Genomic DNA, 24,257 nt, shown 5'->3' on the forward strand with positions numbered 1-24,257 from the left:
CGCGCGCCGCCGGCGGGCCGCGGCAGCTGGAACCCGGGCTACAGGGCATCCTCATCACCTGCAACATGAATGAGCGCAAGTGCGTGGAGGAGGCCTACAGCCTGCTCAACGAGTACGGCGACGACATGTACGGCCCCGAAAAGGTACCAGGGGGATCGGCCGGGCCAGCCAGGCCTATGTGAAGGACGGCAGGCTTGCGGCTGGCTGCCTGTGTACGCACGCGCGACATTTGCCAGGCGCGTGGTGTGGGGGCGTGGCCTTGTCCCTGTTCCCGCCCTTTGGTGAGGCTCTCGCAGTAACGTCCTGTACTACAAGAGCACGCACTTTGTTTTATTTTTGCTTTTCCTTTTCCATTTATTGATGAAACTAGCTCGCACTTACTGCATGCTGTGGGCCAGGCGAAGCGGTCAATAAATGGCTATCACAGTCTGAGGGGACTGCCTCTTTCCTGAGCATTTTGGAGGGAGCCCTGTCTCAGTCTCTTTAATAGGAACTTCTCAATTGTGTAAAATCACAGGTTTTAAAAAGTAAAATCTCTTGTTCCAATACCATCCAAAATCTTGCTTTTCCCACAGTTTGGAAATCATGTTATTGGCTTAAAATTTAGGTGAATATGCACGTGAACATTCCAAACAATTTCTTGAAGGATAGTACCGAGAGATGATTTAACTTTGCATTGGGATTTGGGCGCGGACACAGTACTTAATTCTGCTGAACTAGCTAAAAAAGAATGCTACTATGTGATTGGCTAGAGAGTTGCTTGTGTACCTAAAATACATCCTGGTATATAATAAAGGCTCCAAAAGTTTGTACAATTATTCTACTAATCCGGTTTGATTGGCAACCATATTGGTGGACAGAGAACTGGGCCACAGGTGCGTGTGTCTTCAGTGGTGCCTTGAGCAGATTCTTGAACTGTTTCTGTGCCCTGTTCCTCAGTAGAACAGGAGTAAAGGTTTTTAATTCCATAAATATTTGGTCTGTTTTTACCAAAAGGAGAGTGTTATATCATGCACAAATGTATTTAGTGATGGTATGAAGAACACCCTGATATGATTTATCCTGTGAGAACATTTTCCATTTTGTTGTTGCGATACTTTTGAAAACATTTTGAATTATATCTACCACAGTCTAAGGGAACTCTCCTTTCTTTACAGTTTGGAGGAAGTGGTTTCTCAGACTCTTAATAATAAATTTCGTTGTCAATATTGAGTCATTTGCTAGTGGGAGTTTCACATAAGAAATTAATTATGGTGTTTAAACATGAACTGTTGTGCCATTTCTGCTCATGAGTTTTATTGCAAACAGTTTACAGATAAGGATCAGCAGCTCTCTGAAAGTGAGGGAGATGACGACGATATGGAGGCTGCCTTGAAGAAAGAAGTTGATGACATTAAAGCATCTACAGCGATGAGGCTAAGAAGGTTCCAGTCAGTAGAGAGTGGAGCAAATAATGTAGTCTTCATAAGGACACTTGGGATAGGTTTGTCTGACTAATAACCCTTAAGATTTTTAATGCCATGCTATGGAGGCGTCTCCCTGCCTCAGAGAATACTGCCTACAAAATGGCTTTGTTTGGTTAATCGTTTGATTAGATTCTCTCTATGTTGTATTAACAGTGGGCACACAGAAAGGCAGAATGAGGTGGTAGACATAGCATTGACTTGAGTGGGAAACGTTCTTCCTTTGTATGTAACTTTAGGCAAAACAAAAGTGCCTGTTCTGTCTAAAAGGGGCAGGACTCCCCCTCAACTCCAGCTAGTTGTTGCTATTTGAGAATGTAGGGCCAAATTTCCTAGTATTTTTTTTTAAGTTGGAAATCTGGAGAAGTTTTTTTATTTTGTTGTGACTGTTTACTATAGGATATGTGCACTTCCCTTAGAGAGAGAGGGAGAAAGAAAGTAAGAGAGCACCCCCCCAGGGAGCGGAGGTCACACCACAGTCCTTTCACAATTCATTCTCCTCTTGGAATTTGGGGCATATATGTACATTGACCAGTGTATTTCAGACCTCCTGGTCCAGGACTCTTAACTGCACAGTTGGTTTTTGGGATCTAGCCTCGTTAACCTCAATACCACTTTCTGGCCCAGTTTCTTGACTTTTAAGTTTCATCAACTAACTTAAAAATATTGAAGACACTGAGTAGCCCTAAACTGATGTTTTTATTCATTGCATGGTCTTGAGATTTCTCCCAGGTCTGAGATCTAGACTTATGTACTGATTTAGCCAGTAGATTAATTAAATCTTTTTTTAAGTGACTTGAAGATTTTTGTTTTGTTTCATATTTGTTATTCTGATAGTTGGTGTTATGGGAAAATAATACGTTGCGGTCAGATAAATCAGGATATCACAAAAATGTTAATTTTGGTGTCTACTTAGTTATTTTGAGTGAAAGTAGTAATGTGAAAAGTTAAAATATTAGGTAAAATATTAGTATATAGTAGGCACTAAAGAAATATTAGTTGCAAAAATGACTGGGTTTGCTAGCCAGTGGTGTGGTGGTTAGGCAGCTAGATTTCACATGGCTGACTGTGCAGTTTGAGTCCCAGGCCCTATGGCTTGAAAAACACACAAGGGTGGCCGGCAATGTGGTTAAGGGTGCTGAACTTCCATGTTGCTAACCACAGTTTGAGTTCTGGACCAGACAACTTGCTTTCTCACTTTCACTCTCTCTCTCTTTTTCTCTCTGTCACTCTGTCCCTCTCTGTTCAAATAAAAAAGAAAAAATAGATAGATAGATAAAGTTAAAAAACAACAACAAAAAAACCCCGGTACATGTGTGTGCATGCCCAAAATCCTGAAAAGAAGGAGGAATTGAGGAGAAGGGATTGGAATGTGACAATTTCCCAATGAGAGGTGCTTTCTCACTTTCTATCTTTTTTTTTTTTTCTTTACCTCTCAGGATCTTGGGCACGCACGCACATGCGCCCGGCGTGAATTCTAAGCCACCGGGTCCGGGACGCGAACTGCGGTCAACTACGTGGGAATCCAGCAACATAGCCATTACGCTAACTGCTGGTTCCCCACTTTCTGTCTTTTCTCTCTGTCTCTCCAGTTAGTGTATGTGCCCTCTGGCAAATTAAAAAAAAAAAAAAAAGGTAAATTTTGTTTTGAAATCCATTATGTATACCTCTACTCTTTCTGTCAGTTATACCACTACCAATGTAAATTCATTTTAGAGTTTGAAGACTCTTTAAAGTGTTTTTGAACTTACCTTTTTATTTCTGTGCTGATTTTTTTGTCTTTTAGAACCTGAGAAATTAGTGCATCATATTCTTCAGGATATGTATAAAACCAAGAAAAAGAAGACTCGTGTTATTCTGCGAATGTTACCCATCTCAGGCACATGTAAGGCTTTTTTAGAAGATATGAAGAAATATGCAGAAACATTTTTGGAACCCTGGTTTAAAGCTCCAAATAAAGGGACATTTCAGATTGTATATAAATCTCGAAATAACAGTCATATGAATAGAGAAGAAGTCATCAAAGAATTGGCAGGTTTGTTTCTCTTAGTGATTTTATATAGGAATGTAATAGTAAACTTATTCTTGTTTTTAAGGTTTTTCTTTTTTAAAGATCTAGTCTTACATTTTAAAGTGTAGAACAGTGATATTAAAATGTCCTTGACAATATATCAAACCTAACTGATATTAGTGTTAGATATGAGATGTTATGGTAAAGCCTTTCAAAATTGGGATTGAATTTTCTTTGGGAAAAAAAGTACTCTTATTAAATGTCTTAGGATTACATTTATTTGTATTTATTGGAAGGACTTGATGGAGGGGGGGCTGGTGGTGTGGTAGTTAAGGCAGCTGGATCCAACATGATGGACAGCATGGTGCAAGTCTTGGACTTAAGAGGCTTGAAAAACAACATGTGCAAAAAAAAAGGGAAAACACCTGTACGTGCCTAAAATCCCAACAGGAGGAAGAAGTGGAGGAGATGGTATTGCCGTGTGACCTTGCCCCATGGAGGATAATTTCTTGCTTTCCCTCTTTGTTTGGCAAGTGCACATGCCCTATGGCATACTTTTTTTAAAAAAAAGAAAAGACTCGGAATTTAATCAAAGACCACATAAAAAGGATCAGACTAGTATATTGTTTTAACAAGTCCTCAACAAAGAGACAAATATTTTTTTCTATTCGTCAAGTCTAATAGTATTCTCAGACTAAGCATTTTTCTATTTTTGTTACAGGAATAGTGAGCAGTCTCAATTCAGAAAATAAAGTGGATCTTACCAATCCACAGTACACGGTGGTCGTAGAAATCATCAAAGCTGTCTGTTGCCTGAGTGTCGTGAAGGATTACATGCTGTTCAGAAAATACAATCTCCAGGAAGTGGTGAAGAGTGCTAAGGAGCCTTCACAGGTTAACCCAAAGCAGGGAAATGGGAAAGAAGCTAAATTGGAATCTGGTGACAAATTAAATCAAAATGACCTAACAGAAGGAAAAAATAACCAGCAGGAAGTACCAGAGAATAATGAAGAACTAGGGCAGACAAAACCAGTGTCTGAGACTGAAGTGGTGAATGAGGGAGAAGATAAGCCTGAACTTGCAAATCAAGTCACAGAAGAATCCAAGTCAAATGAAAGTGTCCTCTCATAGGAGGTCATTTGGTGTCGGAGGTGGGTTACTCATCTGGGGTTTCTGAGATGTTGCGGGGGGTTCTATATAAAATCGTGACTGAAAATACAGTTTTTGACCTTTGTGTGCTGTATAGTGCTGTTCTTACAGTAGAGAACAGTGATCATGCTGCCTTGTTGGCGATGTTGGTAGAGACTGTCAGCCCTGTACAGCAGTATAGGCCCACATACTGTTGCACAGGGAGGAGAGGGGTAGGAGGAGGAGGCTGGCCTCTCCCCCACGATTATCATCGCTAGTCTCTCATTATGCACTGCCAGTTGACTTATGGGAGTGATAAAGTTCTGTGAAGTAGAAAATCAGAGGAAAGGTGTCATGGTAAGAAGGAATTTTTATGTGCCATAACTTGGTTGTCTCCTGCCATTTTGTTGTGGACATTTCAAAAATTTGGACTGTGTAGGTTAGAAGAAAATTTTTCTGTGATTTTTTTTTTTATACTTTTCATTTTTCTTTTTATAATGTCTACTTTCATATTTATTAATATATATTTGTTACAAACAGATCTGATGGTCCATCGTTAAAATTTTTGAAGGCAAGATGTGAAATAGAAGAGGACCGCTGTAGGCAGAGACTTACACATGTTTCTGATAAGATTAGGAAGGAAGAATTCTAATCTGAGTTACTCAGCATACCCTCGTACAGGAGACACAAAGAAATTCTTTATAATGAAAGCTACTTCTCAAGGATTTTATTTGGACTTGTAGTCTTAATTGTCCTTTGTGCAGTGTCTGGCATGCAGCTTACAAATTTAGCAATTGCTACAGCTAACTGTAAATCATAGCCATTACACAAGTGTGAGATTTTTTTTTTTATACTTTTCATTTTTCTTTTTATAATGTCTACTTTCATATTTATTAATATATATTTGTTACAAACAGATCTGATGGTCCATCGTTAAAATTTTTGAAGGCAAGATGTGAAATAGAAGAGGACCGCTGTAGGCAGAGACTTACACATGTTTCTGATAAGATTAGGAAGGAAGAATTCTAATCTGAGTTACTCAGCATACCCTCGTACAGGAGACACAAAGAAATTCTTTATAATGAAAGCTACTTCTCAAGGATTTTATTTGGACTTGTAGTCTTAATTGTCCTTTGTGCAGTGTCTGGCCATGCAGCTTACAAATTTAGCAATTGCTACAGCTAACTGTAAATCATAGCCATTACACAAGTAAGGATGTTGATTGTTTTAAAGGCCTTTCAAAATATCAAAACAGCAAAGCTTTTGTTTAAAAATAGCACATTGAGTGAAAAGGCTTAAGAAGCAAATTCTTTAGTAGCAGAATTTATCCCAAAAAAGGAAATTTTTACATAGTTGGCAAGAACTTAGTAATACCAGCAATAGAATGTTAGCACAAGAAACAGTCCAAGAAGTTGAAAAGACTTTATTTCCAGTTTAGTGAGTTGACTTACTGATGACATGTCACAATATGCTAAAGAGATTTTGTGTAATTAGCTGAAAAGCAGCAGCTTCTTCCTCTGGATTGACAAGTCACCAGATTGCACAAGTATTTGTCATCCTATAGCATTTGTAAGTTCTATAAATGATAGTGAAATTTAAAAATACTTTTTCTGCTATTAGGAGTCTCCTGAAACAAAGGCAAATGTATATTTAATGTTGTGTCTTTATATCTGAAAACCAAAGTTCTGTTATCTGTACTCCTGGTACCCCACAGTGGTTGACTGCATGACAAGTTTTGCCTTATAAAAAATGTTGACATTATAGTAGCATGCTGCTGATAGCAAAAACTTGGGAGTGGCCCAGTTGTGTTGGCATCATTGGTACGGTGCTGCTGCGTGAGATTGGTTCTGAATGGGAGGCGTGGGTTTGGTCCCTTGACCAGTCTAGGTGGGCTTGGTACAGTGGCTTGTGCCTATGGCTGGAGAGGAGGCTGGAGCAGGAGCATCATGACATGGTGAGACCCAATCAGAATATCTGTTTGCTCCCCACTCTCCCTATAAGAAAACAAAAATCTTAGGGATAAAATAAAGAAAGTTCTGAATAATGCTTCAAAAATGGTTAACTTGATTGAAGACCTGTTTATGCAAGAATGTTAAACAAACAAACCCCAAAGTAAAATTGGACAAAGAATACACAAATCTCTAACATCCAGAAATCTAGAGGTTATCAGAGGAAGAGTTTTCAGTAGAATACATGAGCTGAAACGTGAATGGCCAAAGCATTTACACAAAAGTAGTAGGCCAGATTTTGCTCAGTGCATTGAAAATGAAGAAGGGCTATGAAAACTAGCTTAATTAGCAGTTAAATATATATCATTGCCTGAATAAGTGAGTAAGTTTCTGCAAGATCCCAAAGAAAAAATATTTCTTTAAGTGACAAGAGTCTTAAATTGAAAAGGAAACTGATTTTAGAACAATCACATCGCCAAAAAAACTCAAAATGTTTCTTCAGCCAGTTGAGAAGGAGAATGAAAGAATCTAAGTAGTCTCAAATCCTACTGAAACCTACCTGGAAGAACACAACCAAATTAAATAGCATTTCCCCTCCTTTTTTCAGTACTAAGATATGCCAAGATAAGGATTTCTCTAAATTTTCTGCCTGAAATTTTGTCAGAGAAGAGAAGGAATTTGGCCATCGTTGGATTTCTTCAAAATAAGAGTATCTTCAACATAGTGCTCACATTCGTATTGTGAGGGTTTCCTGAATTTCAAAGTGTTTTCAGTGCTCATCCTGGATAAAATGATTAAAAAAGACAGACACCCACAAGGGCTGCAAAATAAACTTCAGAATGAGCCTATTAAGGCACTTTAAAGATAATAACTTTTAGAGAACGGTTTATTCTTAAGTTTTAAAGATAAGTTGTATAAATGTTAGGGCTTCCCACACAATTGACTATGCTTATTTAGTGGCTAGTGAACATAGGAATAGATTTCTGTCATTCTAGCTGGTGGTTCTGCTTGTTAAACCAGACCAGAAAGATTTGGGAGAGACCAGAATAGGCAGGACCTTGTTAATGCAAATGGGGATGAAACTTGGTTGTATATCATCAGATATTTAAAATGAAGTCAACTCGAAATGATCTCCAGAGTACTGTTAAGATCATTTGGAGGAACAGGGAGGAAAGAATTTGGTGCCTTCAGTGGACTTGGTCCAAGACAAAGCTACTTTTATTTTCTTAGTGCAAGACAAAGGGACGCTGGGAATAAAATTCACCAAATACCTACAGAACATATACTCTGTGGAACTGAGTTTCTTTTGCTTTGTGAAGCTGCTACTCCAGAATGATTTTAATTTTATATTTTGTTTTTAATTGACTTTTGTATTTATTTGTATCTGGTAAGGCTTGGAGTAAAAGCTTCTTTTCCCCAGCTGTACAGTACTGTGTTCCATTGGAATCTGGACTTTTATTGAAAACTTTGTTTTCAGGTTTATTAGTTGTTTACTTTCACAGTTGTCTGAGTATATTTTATAAATGACAAGATTCCAGGATGGGAATTGAGTGTTCTTTTTTCTTTTAGCTTTTTATTAAAAAAAAAAAAAAAAAAAAAATAAATTAAAAAAAAAAAAAAACTCCAGTATTGTGATTTAGTAAACTTGTTTTGCTCTATAGAAGAGTGTTGAACTTGATATTTTAAAACATGTTCCTCCAAAGTTAGACATGATTCTGAAATACTATTTTTATTTGTATTTTGTTTTTGGTATGGCCAGATTTTCAGCTTGGTTTTCATAGTTCCTGGTATTTTCAGAAAAATTAAAATAAATTTGCTCCCTAGAAATTGGTGTTCTGTACTGTTTATTTCTCCCTCTTGGTAAATCTCTTGACTTGTAGTATTCGTGTCATAAAACATTTTTATATATCAAGCGATGTATTAAAACAGTCATATATGTGATTCTAACAAAAGATATTAAAAATTTATTAATTCCTTTTAATAATTAATACCCCTGAGTATTCCAAGTTTCAGATACTCTGGTGAGTATACTTCAGAATGAGGTATTGTGAACAGTACTTGATTTAATTAAATTAACTTGCTGGCTTTTGAATTACTTATATTCTCCATCTTAACATTAGTATTTTAATCTACCTTGAAGTATTGATTTCATAGGATGTTAAGCAAAAGAAATTCTATTTTGAACATTTCTCTTAGAATAGTTCTTTATTTCAGATTATTCAGGTACAAGATAAATACAGATTCATTGTGTGTATTCTAAGTAATCATTTGATCCCTGCTATTTTAAACACTACAGAAATCAGTCTTTATTGTCAATTTGGTCATTATAACAGTTTCCTTCCCCAATATTTTTAGATATTTATTTACTTATTAGTGTTTGGCTTAAGTACTAAAAATCCCCACTTTTCAACCAAGAAAAGTCTTAAGCATTTTTAAAATTGTCACTCAATAATCAGGAAGCAAGTACTGAAACAAAGCAACCACGCTACTACTTAATCCCTGGATTTTCTTTCAGGCTATGCTCGTCCCCATTCTTGGTCTCTTAAAACATTTCTTTTGATTTTCCCAGTGATTGTCTTTGGGAGTTCTTGAACAAATTCCACCTAATTGACAGAAAAACATTATGAGACACTTGATTCTATTTTTTAAACAAATTTTTCCAGAAGACTTGCCTGCTAGTAAAAGGGAGAGAAGGAAAGTGGTCACACTGCAATTCGTTCTCTTCCATTTTGCCCTGCTTCGGGGATTTTGGTCATGCACGCACAAGTGACTGACTTGCCTGCCTTGCCAAGCTGTTTGGGAATCCAGCGGTGTTGTCAGTCATGTCAGATCCAGCTGCCCTTACTACTATGCTACCAGCCCAGCCCCATTTGATTCCATTTTGACTTAACCCAATTGTCAGTGCAACAGAGAGCTTATATGCATTCCAGGCTGTTTATTAGAGTCTAGAGATGACCTCAGCCTAAGTCCACTGACTTTCATGGACACTAGACACTGATCTGTTTACATAGTAAGAATGACAATGTAGGGCCACAAGTAGTGTGGTGAAGGCACTGGACTCCCACATGGCTGACTGAAGCAAGTCCTGGACCTGCTGGCTTGCTTTCTTACTTTCCTTCTCTCTTTCTCTGTATCTCACTGTTAAGCATATGTGTCCTGTGGCAAGTTAAATAATGATGAATAAAATTAATTATTTTAAAAAATAATGACAATGTAGCTCCATTATAAGGATTTTGGGTACAAAGCTACTTAAATGCTTTGCTAGAGAAAAATAATCCCTTTATCCCGTTAATTTCCCCTTGTTCAAACGACCTAGTCTTCTGCCTCTAGGAAATGCAGGCTACATCTAAGTGCAAAAAGAATTAGTTCTTGACTTCTGAACTTTCAAGAGTTGGGTCTTAGAGGTTCTGAGGGAGATTTTTTTTAGGGATAATTTGGAGGATATATAGTTTGTCCTTTATGTTCTGGCTTGACCATAGAGTCTTTGTTCCCCTCTCTCAAAATAAGATTCTGCATATTAAAATACTCTAGACAACATTTCTGAAAGTTAAATGGTCAGTGATTTGGTGGATCAAAAAAAATGTGTTTTAAGTTTTCATTGCCAGGAGTTACATGTACTAACCAGAGAGAGAGAGAGAGAGAGAGAAAGCACACCCCAACAGGGTGTGGTTAGACTGCAATCCTTTTAAAATTATCCCATCAGGATTTCAGGCACATGTTCACACGCACCTGGCTGGAATTCAAGCTGCAGTCCAGGATTTAGGATCTGCCTTTCTATATGTTGTATTTAGCTGCTGCACTATAGCACCAGCCCTGATTTAGCCAATTTAATGGAGAAAATATGAGTAGTTCTTAGATTGAAATTAGCTACTTTTGGGTTGAAATAATGCCACATGGAATATGTAGAGGATAAGTCAGTATCAACCAATATGATTCCAGGGCTAGAAGGAAACTGCAATGCCATCTCAGTAATAGTTAGCATTATTAGCTAATTAGTTAATGAGCTGATTAATTAATGCACAGTCTTAAATCGTCCTTTGAAAATTTCAGGAAAAATTCCACAGGTTTTTAATTTTTTTTTTTTAACTACTGCTTTCCTGAGTCTTAAATAAAGCCACTTGGGCCAGCTGGTGGCGTGGTTAAGGCACTGTACTCCTACGTGGCAACTGTGGCTTGAGTCCTGGACCTGGTATCTTGAAAGTGATGCTGGTGCATGTGCATGAGTGCTCAAGATCCCAGGAGAATGGAAGAGAAGCGATTGCTGCGTGGCCATCCCCACAGCAGGAGATTTCTCACTTTCCCTCTTACTGTCTGTCTCTAGCAAGTGCATGTGTCCTATGGCAAACATCTAAAAAAGAAATAAAATCATTTGGTACTTAAAGACCTGTGCATTGAATTTATTGGTATTATGGATAGAAGTACTAAGATGAAATGGATGACATTCATAAAAACAAGATATTGGCAGTTCTTTGTGACCACTTTTTTCCCAGTGTGGAATGGGACTAATTAGTCCTATTAGATTCTTAGGGGCCACCCCCATATCACAAAGGTAAAGTGTTATACATGCATAGGGAGCCAGATCCCACAGGAAAAACCAAGATTTCAATCCTGACCCTCCCATGGCTTGAAAAACACTTGGTATGTGTGCATTTGTGCCCTAAATCCTGATGAGATAGAAAAATGGAGGAAAGGGGATTGCAGTGTGACTTGCGGGGCAGTGCTCTCTCTGGTGTAACTACATGCCTTTTGGTAATTGGGAAAAAACATCTTAGTAGTTAGCTCAGTATTGCAGAATTGATAAAAAAAAAGTTAGTTAATAGTTCTAGTTTATTGAGCATTTGTAGTGCCCTAATATGAAAACAAAATTTAAAGCAAAATTCTTAGGTGGGAAAAAAAATCTTAGTTGTTAACTCAGTATTGCAGAATTGATAAAAAAAATATAGTTCTAGTTTATTGAGCATTTGTAGTGCCCTAATATGAAAACAAAATTTAAAGCAAAATTCTTAGGTCTAAACAAATTGAAAACAAACTGTCTTCTATGTATGTAATGAGCTACTATAAAGTCAGGATCTAATAAAATGTATATTAACTTAGACCTTAGTTTGATAACAACTTGTTCAAAGTACTTACCTTTCTTGGATATTTGTAAGGTGCAGTTGATTTTTTCACATGATCTTGAAGCTCAAGAGTTAATTTCTCAAGGTTGGAAAATTTAAAGGGTGCAGATAAGACAACAAAAGCTTTCACCACCTGCAGCAGAAAAGTCAATGTATTTTGCTGTTTGCTTTTCAGACGCATCATCAAGGGTTTGGAACCAAACCTGCTGATCACAGGTACCTATTTGTTAATAGCAGCTTGAATGATGACTGCAAGTGCTAGATATCACCTACCAAAGTTTGTGTACAATTATAAAGTGAGGGTTTAAGATCTAATTCTGGATAAATGCTTTGTGAATAAGGGTGCAGTGGTTTAAGAAAATTAATGACTGAATTCTATTTACATGTCACACATGTTCACCAGTTCAATCAGACTGATTATATTTACTGTACAAGGCAGTCTGATTTACAGATGACTGCCTACTCCATAAATCTATATGTTAGAAGCATGTAGTGGAGAGCAAATTAAGCTTCTAGAAAATACAAGGGTACTTGGGAACCAGCAGTTAGCATAATGGCTATGTCGCTGGACTCCTACGTAGTCGACCGCGGTTCGCATCCTGGACCCGGTGGCTTAAAACTCACACCGGGTGTGTGTGCGTGTGCGCCCAAGATCCCAAGAGGAGAATGGAGGAGAAGGGATTGCGGCGTGACCATCCTCCCTGGGGGGTGATTTCTCGCTTTCTGTCTCTGTCTCTCTCTGTCTGGTGAGCGCACGCACCCTATAGCGAAAATCTCTCAAAAAAAAAAAAATATGTAGGTACTTTGAAAGATTCGTAGAAAAATGGGATTAAAGTACGAGTTTATTTTTGGGCAAAAGAAAAATTCAAAGGCATGGATAGCTGTTACATAATACTCATTTTCTGTGTACTCTGAATACCCATTTTATGTAGTTTGAAGAAAATTTTGGAGGTCTAATGGAAGAATTGTGTATGTTGGTAATCCAATTCAGTAAGAACTGATCTATATGAGGTCTTTCTTGCTACGTATGTATGTATGTGTGTGTGTGTGTGTGTGTATATATATATACACACACACATATATACATATATATACATACATATATATATATATATGTATGTATATATATTGCTTCTCTTTGTAATACTGTTTAAAACCCAGTAATTAGATAGTTGTTGAGGTTAGTAAGCATAGTTTAATTATTCATACACTGATTCTAATTGGTGTTTGCTTCCATTCAGGTAAAATCAGCTATATTGAGAGAATGAGAATATGTTGGCAGAAGGAAAACATTTTGGAGACTAGACTAACTCAAGACTGGAAGGGGTACTAGAGTCTAAGAGTATGGGATCCACAGTGTCTCTACAGAGGGTCACTGGTATATGAGCATGAGATACAGAAAGATGTGGATGAAAGGCAAATTTTTGAAATTGTGCCACTTAACTGGGCCTGTAGGAAACTTTCATGAGGAAGGAAAATTTCTCCCTTCCATACCATAGGGCTTCCTCCTAGAATGAAGACTTTTACTGTTGTTGTTTGAGTTCTCTTTCATTAGATCCTAAACAAGATCATGGGACTTGCTTGGTAACCTGGCCCTGGTCTTATGTTTTCATGTTTTTCTGTGAGAAAATGTACTCTGAATTCCATGACAGTTGTACATATACAGTGTAATGTGCTGCTTTTGCTTATGAATTTTTTGCCACCCCTTTTTAGTAGTAGTTCCCTGATTTTCCTATGGAGTATTATACTAACTTCTTCCTGGTGGGTTGATATCAACCCCAGCTTCCAATGACAGCCAACTGATCCAGGTTTGACCAGTCAGCATATAGCATTCCCTGCACCGCATTGGTTGGAGATGTGCTCTAAGACAGGCAAATACGATCCTGGGAATTAACTTGAAATATGGGAAAGAGCTCCTTCTCTGAGGGGCTAGGAGAGTTGTGGAGTTGTGTAAGTCAAGTTGGTTGCTCTCAAGTGGGACAGGTGTACCCAAACAGAGTCAACAAAGAATAGCAGAACCAAAAATGGAGTGACACTAAATCTTGCTAATTTCACATCAACCCTCAGATACAGCTGTGCCTGAATGCTTGTGACTTAAAACATTTTTTTAATGTCACTAAAATAATCCTAATATACTTGTTTAGGGACATAACTAATTTGTAAAGTTGATTGCTTAATATACATTTTTGACACATAATGAAAATGAAGTGATTACTCTGGACTCAGTCTTCACAGTGGTAAGGAGGACAGAATTAGAAAGTGTAAAATGACCATGTTAATGACATTTCACTCTACCTCTCCTCGAAGTGGATCTGGACTACTGACCACAGCTGATTCCACCACTGCTGGGTGCTCAATGAGTGCGCTCTCCACCTCGAATGGCCCAATGCGGTAGCTGACAAGAAGAAGCCTCTGATCACTACACCCTGTAGGTGGGAGAGTTTTCTCCCTGACAAATTGTTCTTTCTATGAGTGACAAATTTACAAACCCAGAGGATATAATGACATCATCAGCTCTGCCGACAAACCAGAAATACCCATCGCTGTCCATCATGCCTCTGTCTCCAGTGATATAAAAATTTCCTCTCATGGTGGCAGCAGTTTTCTCTGGATTGTCCTAGGAATTAACGATGACATTTGGAGATGAGCTTGGTCAGAATAGACAGGATGTCTTGTGTTGCTAACAGAAATACCTAATACCGAGTGGTAAATAAGAAAAGAGGCTTATTTAGCTTACGGTTTGGCGGTCCAAGGTCCAGACACTGACTTCTGCTGAGGCTACAATGTGGCAGAAGGCAGGATCTTGAGCAGAGTGACTGTCTATGTTTCTGCCTGTTCTGATTTCCTTTTCCCACTTATAAACCCACCAGAATTCAATCATAGGGAATCCTCTCTAATGTCCCTTACCACAAGCAGAGATCCTACCATGAAGGTATAAGCTTTTTTTTTTTTGGTAGAGGTTTTTTCCCATAGGGCATATGTGCTCACCAGAAAGACAGAGAGACAGAAAGTGAGAAATCACCCCCCAGGGGGGATGGCCACACCGCAGTCCCTTCTCCTCCATTCTCCTCTGGGATCTTGGGCACGCACGCACACGCACCCGGCGTGAGTTTTAAGCCACCGGGTCCGGGACGCGAACCGCGGTCGACTACGTGGGAGTCCAGCGACATAGCCATTACGCTAACTGCTGGTTCCCACAAATCCTACTTCTAAAAGAAATGATTTTTTTGGAAAAAGATGGTTTCAAATATAAAAGGTCTAAAAGATTATAATAAAAAGTAAACCTCTCTCCCATTTCCTTAGAAAACAAGACAACCATTGTAACTAGTTTACACATGGAGTCTAAATCTTAGAAATACTACTAGGAGATAGATAATAGTCACCACATGATACCAGCATGAGTTTTGTCATTTGCCTAAGGTTACGTAACAAGACTTGGTGGATATGAAACTTGAACCCATGTCTATATTAAAGCATGAGTAGCACTTCCTGCATTCTCATACCACATATTCAGAGAAGAAACAGAAGGGCCGTGTAGTCTTTATTTTGAGGGCAATTTCTCCTTCTTTGCCAGGTGGTAGGATATTGCCCTTTTCATCTATAATCTAGAACAAAAGAAACAATTTCCATTAACATTTTCTTTGCACAATATGAAAAACAAGTTGTGAGTAGTTACATAACGGATGCCAGAAAACTTTAAAATATTCTCTTTTCCTTATTGAAAACCGGTCGGATATTTTCTCAACCTACCTGAACATCATAGGGTACCACTCCTTTCCCCATTGAGCCAGGTTTAATTTCTTGTCCTTTCTGATTGGCACAAATTATTCCCTATTGAGAGGATATTTTTGGTATAAATATATGAAAATTTTCTGTAGCTATTTATATCATGATAGTGAAACTTATGATTCAGTTTTGAGGGTCTGGCAGGAGCCGTGGTAGTTAGGGCTTTGGACTCCAACATGACTGGAGTCCCAGACTTGGCAGCTTATTTTCTCACTTTCCCTTTCTCTCTCTCTCTCTGTTTCTCTCTGGTCAAATTAAAACTAATAATAATGATGAATAACATAAGTAATTATTTTTTAAAAAGATTCTGTTTTGACCAGTTTTCCTGGTATGCAGTCTCATCCTCTGAAAAATATTAATTCTCACTGGTGTTCTCAAATTTGAGGGTGCATCAGAATCACCGGGAGCATTGCTAAAGCACAAGTTGCTGTGCCTCTTCCCAGAGTTTCAGTAGATGTGGGAATGAGGTCTGGGAATTTTCATTTTTACCAAATTCCTAGATGAAGCTGATGCTCCTGGTTTGAGGACCATACTTTGAAAAACTCCCCTTTAGAGTCCTTTAGTACACCTCAGAATAAATTCCCACAGAGGATCTCAAGGGGTCTATCCCAGCACAGTGGAAACTTGAGCTACTCAATTCTAAGTCTCCCCCTTCCTTAATGTCCCTGACCAAGAGAAGACAGGAAGATTTGTAGAATGGCCATAGTTTCCTTTCAGCCAAACCTAATTGGGCAATTCACAAGTTTTGGTCACTACCAGTAGGGTAAAGTATAATGGAAATCTCTATAAACATTTAGAGCAAGATAGGTCACTTCAGGGGTTCAGTTGATAGTCCTAGGGCTCAAAACCCCTCAAATTCTTAAATTTAAACCCTGCCCTTTAGATATACCACTTCTGTCTGTCCATAGCCCTCATACAGCTCCAGCCCAGTTTGTGCCTTCCACTGTTCCAGCACTTCTGGGTTGAGTGGCTCTCCTCCTGTCAAGCAGTGTCGCAGCTTCTTGAACTTATATCTGAAAAGACAGAGTTGCATGAGATTTTTGGGAGACACATATGCATGGCTTTCACTGCAAAATAATTAGGACATTGAGTAATAAGCAAGGAGCTAGGAGAGAAAAGTCTTAGGAAAGTTCATACAACAAATAATTGTTGAACACCCACTGCATTGCCAGACATTGTTCTAGGCAGACAGAGCACATTAGTAATTAAAACAGATTCCTGACAGAACTCACATTTTTGAAGGGAGTTGCAAATTTAGCTATTAAAGTGAGAAAAGGGGAGGAGAAAACGCCAATAGTGACACTAAGTGCTCATTACAAGTTATATGATATAACAGCTAGCATTAATTGAGCAGTTGCTATGTTGTAAGGGCTTTAGGAGCACTAAGAATCCTCATAATCCCCATTTTACAGATGAGGAAGTTGAGGCTCGGAGAAGTTAAAGCATTTTTCCAAGGCCTCACAAATGATAAAGGGCTGAGTTGGGTACTCTGTACTATGCACTTACCACTTGCCAGGCCAATCTCACCAAGCATGCCACTTTCATTGAATTCTCACCATAATCCTGTGAGGTGACTCTTAATCCTCTTTTGTGGATGGAGTTGACCAGGTTTAGTTCACCTGGAGCATTGCTGAGTGTCCGATATCACACTATTAGTAAGTAGCAGAGCCCTCCCTGTTTGACTTTGGAGCTTGAGCTTTGAACCAGTGACTTTATTAAACTCAGATTTGAGAAGCTTGGAACAGCCCGACTCTCATGCATTGAAGTCCCATATGGGCAGGAGGGTGTGAGTAGATGTGTGTATTCAAAATAACTTTTTTTTTTTTTTTTAAACAGAGCTTTTTGCCTTAGGGTACATGTGCTTGCTGGGGCGACAGGGGGGAGAGACAGAGACAGTGAGAGGGAAAGTGAGAAATCACTCCCCAGGGGAGAAGTCCATGCCACAATCCCTTCTCCTCCATTCTCCCAGGATCTTGGACATATACACACACACATGCCCTGCGTGATTTTGAAGCCACCAAGTTGAGGACTTGAACAGCAGTTGCCCATGTGGGAGATCAGCAACATAACTGCTACGCCATCTGCTGGCCCTCAAAATAAGCTTTGAATAGCACTCAAATTACACTTGAGGACTATAAGGGAGTTGGAATTGACTGGGAAAAGAGATAATTCACATTTGCTTTATTCTCTCTCATAGCACTTTCCATCCTGGGCATCCACACCTTCAAGGCTGTATACATGTACTCATGTTTACTTGTTTTTAGGGTTGCTTCTAAAATGACAGTGTTCTTAAAAATGGTACTGAACAACACACTTTTTTGAGTGAGAATTCTGGAATATTAGGGTCCAGTTGTCCCTGGAGGCTCTCCTAGTGATCTTAACCTGGGGGATGAATTTGCCTCATAAGAGGACATTAGACGATATCCAGGGACATTTTTCATGGTTCCGAATGGGGTGGGAGCAAGAGGTGCTACTGGCATCTAGTAGCTAGAGGCCAGAGATGCTGCTCAATATCCTACAGTGCATAGGACAGCCATCCCCACCCCCATGACACACAATTATTTAGTCTAAAATGTTAATAATGGCGAGACTGAGAAGCTCTAGGCTATCCTGTACCAAAAAGGGGAGACCTGTGGTACTAGATGATAGCTTTTGTTTATGGTTCAAATGGAAATGTCTGCCCAAGTACCTCTTAAGGTCCTTTTGCACAAGCATCCGGTACACAGTGGGTGCACTGCACAAGGTCGTGATGGGGTAAGTGGTGAGCGTCTGGATGATGGAGAAACACACAGATATCAGAATTGGTCAACTGAAGGCCATAACTAGAGATGATGTCTACAACCTCTCATTCTCTTCCATTAATATGCGCCCGCCTAATGTTCATTACTAGAAATTAGAAAGTAAATATTTATCAGTTGTCACAGGTGACAACTACAGTGTATTTGTCTACTGGAAATTTCCAGTTACTGGAAAGAATGTGTATATGTTACTGAAATAGACAATACAAAACAAATTCAACAAGTAAATTGTTCAATTTGAAAACAGCTTAAATTATAAACTGGCTTATTCTACCTCAGGGTTGCAAGTTACCTTCCCTGGTAGAATCTTATTCTACCTCAGGGTTGCAAGTTACCTTCCCTGGTAGAATCTTATAACTTCTTGCTCATGTTATCATGTATAGTACTGACTCTGGATGTGTAAGCCAACTGGAACTTTTCCAGCACCTTTTCAAATAAAAGGCATCAGTCCCTTTAAGTGGATTAAGTAAATGCAAAAGTAGGCACTATTTTTTCCAGATCTTTTCTTTCTTTCTTTCTTTTGCAGGCCTTTTAAAAATATGGACTATTATCTTCCAGTTCCTTAAATCAAATAGTTATCTAGGCATTTTATATTTAGAGAAGTACTAATGATTTAAGAGATAATCTTTCTGGAGAAGTTCTGTGTTGCATAAAATATTGACAATTTGTATTAAATTTAAGCCTTTAAATTTAAGCTCTCAAGGTGTATGTCTAGGCCATCTTTATTTTCATAGATCAAGAATAACTTCTGATCGGTGACTGAATATTTCTACTGGGTGTACCTACTCCCTAGATCCTAATTCCTTTTACTAAATGGAATGTGTTTAAGAACAACATCATTTCATAAAGGTGTTCATGGCACTTAAAAATGCACATATTAGCTTGGTTAAATACAAATGTCATTTTAAAAACAACATTAATCTCCTGCAGGGCACTTTGTAAACCTGATGCAGAGATCCCAATTACTCTACATTTCTGTTAAGACCCTCAAGCCACCTTGTCAGACCAGTTAGCAAAATAATAGGATAATCATAGCTTGTATTCATTCACACACAGGTGTGGTGTGTATTTAATCATATATATTTTGTTAAACTTATTTTGCATGGTTGAAAAATAATTGGTGGAAACACATTTTTCTAAAGGCTAAAGAAACTGGAGGTATCTAATATCTCAATTTAGCTATCTTTGGCTGAGAAAGGAAGGGCAAGCCTGGTTCCCAGAACAGTACTGGGTTCTGAAATTGAACAACGTAAGGAGCTTAGAAAGAGGCAAGGAGAATGTAAGGAGCTGCTCTGGGAGAAAGGAGACCCTGTATTCAGTCTCCACACAGTTCAGATTTATCTGTTGTCTTTGGTCTTTAGAATCAGAAATAAAATACTTGTTTAGATGTAGGCTCTTAAGCAGTCACAGATTCAGGAACACTAACAACTCTTGAGTAAGTCTGGATTTCATGCCTGAGAGTGTTGTGGGTCTTTCCTCTCCACTCTGTTCTCTATGTTCTAAAGCCACAGCCTTGGAAATTTTGCTTCTTAAATAGGAATGGTTTCCAAAAACCCAAGGGGCCCTATATGCTAAGAGACCATTTCTTCATGGTTTTGTGGGAGATAGGGAGATCTATAAAGATATATGTAGCTGGAGGTCACAACTTACATCTAGGAAGGTGTCAGTGTCAAACTGGGCCATTCGGTGGACAAAAACGCAGGCTCCCTGAAGCCAGGAAGAAAACACACTGCCAATGGCAGCCTTGATCCAGCCGGTGTCAGACATGTTCCATATAATATCTGAGGACTTCAAGTCCAGCCAGTACCTAAATGATGAAAAACAACCAAGCAGACCCAAAATAGTTCAATAAAAATTAAAAATAGGAAAGTAAACAAATGTGTCTTTGAGGAGTGGCCTCACTCCAGCACCCCAAGGGCTACAGAAAAGACAAGATGAGAAATTTTACCACCCACTCTTCTTAGAGGGTGTTTTCAGAATCTGCAATGATCTAGAGTAGGGGAGGATACTGGGTTTGGCATGCTTTTCTGACTTTAATCCATTGATCAACAAATATTTACTTAGCAAATATTACATGTTAGGCACTGTTCTATAGCCATGAGCAAGATAGACAGATTTCTACTTTTATTATAGGGAGGCAGTGAATAAGTACACAACAAAGTGAGTGAAATATATAAATAAATATCAGAATTTCAAACAGTGATAATTGATGTTGGGAAAATAAAACAGGGTGATGCTAGAGTTTTATAAAAGGATAGCTTTTCTTTTTGGAAGGCCTTTCTGGGTAGGTAAATTTACCTGGTAATGAGGAGAAGGAGCCAGACATGCTATTATTGTATTGAGTCAAGATCGATTGCTAAGTTTTTGCTTGTTCATTTTCTCAGTTAGATGGTACCATTTGCTGAGCTAGGACTGGACAGGGGTATCAGGAGCTCTAGTTCATAGAGGTTATATTAGAGCTATCTCATAGCCATTCAAGGAGAGCTTTCAATTAGGCAGTTGGATACACATATTGGCAGCTCAGGGAAGAGTTCACCAAAAATAGAGTTTTCCTCCCTACCTTCCACAAAGGGTGTATCCAATGCCGAGGCTGCTCTGAGAGTGCAGGGCCATCTTAGGAGAACCTGTGGTCCCACTGGTGAAATAAATGGCCATTGGTTCTTGACTTCCTGTCTCCACACAGTGGTGCTCTTCAGAGGCAGATCTGTAAAATATGGACCCCAAGATAGTGACTGAAGATGGCAGGTTGAAGATGATATTTCTTTTGCTCTACTACTTGTAATGACAAGAGTTTGTTACCAGAAGATAGTTAAGAGAACTGAACCTAGTCCAACTTTTCCCTGAGAGGAACAGGGGTTGAGAACATCAATACTAATATTTAACAGCTCAAATTTGTTTTTTGTCTGTAGGCCAGAGAGATAGCCAAAATAACTTTCAATATTAATAACAAGACATACATTTTGGGGCCATGTGGTAAAATTGCCCTGTAAGGCAGTCCCACATGTGAAGGTTCCTACTTCGAGTTCAGAGACTTATCTATTTTAAATACATTTTAAAAAATAATTATTTTACCTAGCTTTATTTATAAATAATTATTACTAATTATTTTACTTAGCTTTATTTATTTATTATTTATTATTTTGACCAGAGAGGGACAGAGTGAGAGAGAGAAAGAGAAAGAGAGAGAAAGCGAGAAAGCAAGCTGCCAGGTCTGGGACTCAAACCACAGTCGGCCATGTGGGATTCCAGCACTCTTAACCACCATGCCACCTGCTGGCCCCTGGGACAAAAATATTTAAAAAATATTTTTTAAAAACACAAAAAAACAGCTTTGAATCTTTGTAAATTGTTACTAACGTTTCAGGAGTAAGTTTTTATTATTTAAAGGAAAATCTGTTGACTAAGGTTTATTAGTAATTTTTGTCCACTGTCTTCATCATCTTTGGCAGACACAGCCAATTGCTTACCAAATAGCTATCCCCTTCTTTTCCCTACCCTAATAAAACTGATTTGTTCAGCTATCAGGCAGTCAAGTACTTCAGGGTACTCTATCTTGTACAGCTCTTGGAGGTAAATCTCTTTTCTTGGAGAGCTTTTTGCTATGGGACGCATGCACTTTACCGGAGAGACAGAGAGACAGAAAGTGAGAAATCACTCCCTGGGGGGATGGCCATGCTGCAATCACTTTTCCTCCATTCTCCTCTCGGGATCCTGGGCACACACGCACATGTACCTGCACCTGGCGTGAGTTTCAAGTCACCTGGTCCAGGACTCAAATTGTGGTTGACTACATGGGAGTCCAGCAACATAACCATTATGTATTTGCTGGTCCCTCTTGGAGGTAAATATTGATTCCCTAAGCTAATCACGGCCATGCCTTCACTTATCAGTGATTGGTTTAAGAGTGGACACGTGATGCAGTGATGGTCAATAAGACATATAACTTTGGTGGGAAATATCTCCTTGTTCTCAGCAGGGATGCTGCTTTCTCCCACCTCACACCCTGTTTTTTGGCCTTTGATTATTATTGTGTAAGAACAAGATGTCTGGAACTACTTTAGCCATGTTGGGATCACATTGAGGATGGCATGATAGAAAAATGAATGGATATGGCTTCATGTTAATTTCACTGAACCTCTAAAGTTACCAACCCTCAGTCCATCCTACCTCTGTACTTCATGTTTGTAAGATAAAAATTGTATTGTTCAAGTTGCTTTTACTTGGGTTACTAAAACCACAAGTATTCTGATCACCATTTCTGTGTAAGATTGTCTGCATAGGTTGCTCCCAAAATTCCTCCTCTTGTGTAAAGTATGTCATTCTTTTTTTTTTTTTTTTTTTAATCTGGGCTGGCCTTTAGACTTGCTTTGATAGAAACACTGTGGCAGAAGTTCTGGGACTTCTCAGCTTAGGCTTCAAGAGACTTTGTAGTTTTCATTTTATCTGGAGAAGTGGGGGGATTCGGCCATCAAATAAAGATATTTCAGACTGTCCTACCAGAGAACAAGGTGATGTGCAAGAGAACTGAAGTGCTTTAACCAACAGTATCAAAGCCCAACTTGTGGGTAAACCCATCTTAGATACTCCAGTCTAGTCAAGCTGATGTGGAGCAGAGTCCAGCTACTCTGATGAGCCCTGTGCAAAATTTTAACCCACATAGTTGTGTGTTTTGGGGATGATGTGTTATTCGGTGATGGATAACTGATGTAATATCTAAGAATTTTTGAGACTCATATATTTTTTATTTCCCTGGTTGAAGGGAACCAGGGTTAAAGAAACCATTTTGATTCATATCAATGATGAATGAATAAGACCATTATTCAAACTGTCTTAGGACTGCATAGTGGCACAGCAGTAACACAACACTCAGCGATCTTGGACTCCCACAGGAAGGTCCCAGATTTGCATCCCAAGGCCTCCTGTAATCCAGACTGACTGTGGCTGGGAGTGGATCATGGCATGAAGACCCTATTGAGGGTATCTCTCTCTTTCTCCCTCATGGAAGAATAGAGAAACTTTAAAAAAACGAAACTGTAAAATACATTGTCATAAATACTTTCATTAAATATTTACATGGTGTTCTTGGTAACTTGCTTCCTCCCCACAAAGTAGAAAAAGATCATTCAATTGTGTTGATTTTTTTTTCCCCCAGTATAATTACATAGTGAAGTCCATATGTTGGCCTTAGGGGAGGTTTTCTTCACAGTATCTAATCCTCCGGAGACAATATAGGGAGCTTCATATTTGAACATATCTCAATCCATATGGAAACTTTGATATAAATGGAAACTTTTTTTTTTTTGAGAGGTTTTTTCGCTATAGGGGGCATGCACTTGCCAGACAGACAGAGACATAGAGACAGAAAGCGAGAAATCCCCCCCCCAGGGGGGATGGTCATGCCGCAATCCCTGCTCCTCCATTCTCCTCTCGGGATCTTGGGCATGCACGCACATGCTCCCGGTGTGAGTTATAAGCCACCGGGTCTGGGACGCGAACTGCGGTCGACTACGTGGGAGCCCAGCGACATAACCATTATGCTAACTGCTGGTTCCCTGGAAACTTTGATATAAGGTTTTTAATTCTTTTTTTTTTTTTTTTAACTGAAAGAAAACCTGTGAGTGACAGGGAAGTTCTAAGTAGTGATTGTCTGACTTGTCTCTCATTTCTCTGAATGCCCGAGTTCTAAGTTATGACTTTCCTAATTTTCAGTTTATTAAATACTGATAACTTCCAGATTTGTATCTTTATATTTTAAGCCTGAAATTACACACACACACACACACACACACACACACACACACACACACATTATCCTAATCTCTAAACTCATTATCCTAACCACCTCTTCTGGCTCTTTCTCCATCTGGTGGTACCCCGCCCACCCAGTCACCTAGGTAAAACAGCAGAAGATCACTCTTTTACCTCTTAACCCTCCATGTCCAGCCAGTCTCCAAGTCCTGCTCACTCTTTAGTTTACCCTTTTATCCCATCCTATTTATTAGAGC

General features: G+C 38.8%; 2 protein-coding genes across 5 annotated transcripts in view; one reads left to right on the forward strand and one right to left on the reverse strand.

Moving 5' to 3' along the window:
• THUMPD1 (THUMP domain 1 NAT10 acetyltransferase adaptor) overlaps positions 1-11,882 on the forward strand; it is a 12,228-nt gene extending 346 nt beyond the window's left edge. Inside the window, exons 2-6 of one of the 4 annotated variants that reach the window (XM_027773756.1) lie at positions 8-143; positions 1,309-1,483; positions 3,250-3,498; positions 4,196-4,625; positions 11,844-11,882. In XM_027773756.1, coding sequence (XP_027629557.1) covers positions 8-143; positions 1,309-1,483; positions 3,250-3,498; positions 4,196-4,605 — 970 coding nt within the window. In that variant the 3' untranslated portion in view covers positions 4,606-4,625; positions 11,844-11,882. Of the gene's footprint in view, positions 1-7; positions 144-1,308; positions 1,484-3,249; positions 3,499-4,195; positions 5,430-10,643; positions 10,724-11,843 lie in introns of those variants that run through there. The other 3 variants (XM_027773755.1, XM_027773754.1, XM_027773753.1) reach the window with 3 other exon arrangements.
• LOC102475928 (acyl-coenzyme A synthetase ACSM4, mitochondrial) overlaps positions 5,550-24,257 on the reverse strand; it is a 31,146-nt gene continuing 12,438 nt past the window's right edge. Inside the window, exons 4-13 of the mRNA XM_006153288.3 lie at positions 20,813-20,956; positions 19,903-20,059; positions 18,144-18,223; positions 16,344-16,467; positions 15,419-15,499; positions 15,172-15,273; positions 14,158-14,285; positions 13,964-14,063; positions 11,682-11,801; positions 5,550-9,154 (exon numbers count right to left, since the gene is read on the reverse strand). Coding sequence (XP_006153350.1) covers positions 9,068-9,154; positions 11,682-11,801; positions 13,964-14,063; positions 14,158-14,285; positions 15,172-15,273; positions 15,419-15,499; positions 16,344-16,467; positions 18,144-18,223; positions 19,903-20,059; positions 20,813-20,956 — 1,123 coding nt within the window. The 3' untranslated portion in view covers positions 5,550-9,067. The remainder of the gene's footprint in view (positions 9,155-11,681; positions 11,802-13,963; positions 14,064-14,157; positions 14,286-15,171; positions 15,274-15,418; positions 15,500-16,343; positions 16,468-18,143; positions 18,224-19,902; positions 20,060-20,812; positions 20,957-24,257) is intronic.

The sequence above is a fragment of the Tupaia chinensis genome, unplaced genomic scaffold (genome assembly GCF_000334495.1).
Source record: "Tupaia chinensis unplaced genomic scaffold, TupChi_1.0 Scaffold000367_1, whole genome shotgun sequence".
In the NCBI taxonomy this organism is placed as follows: Eukaryota; Metazoa; Chordata; class Mammalia; order Scandentia; family Tupaiidae; genus Tupaia; species Tupaia belangeri.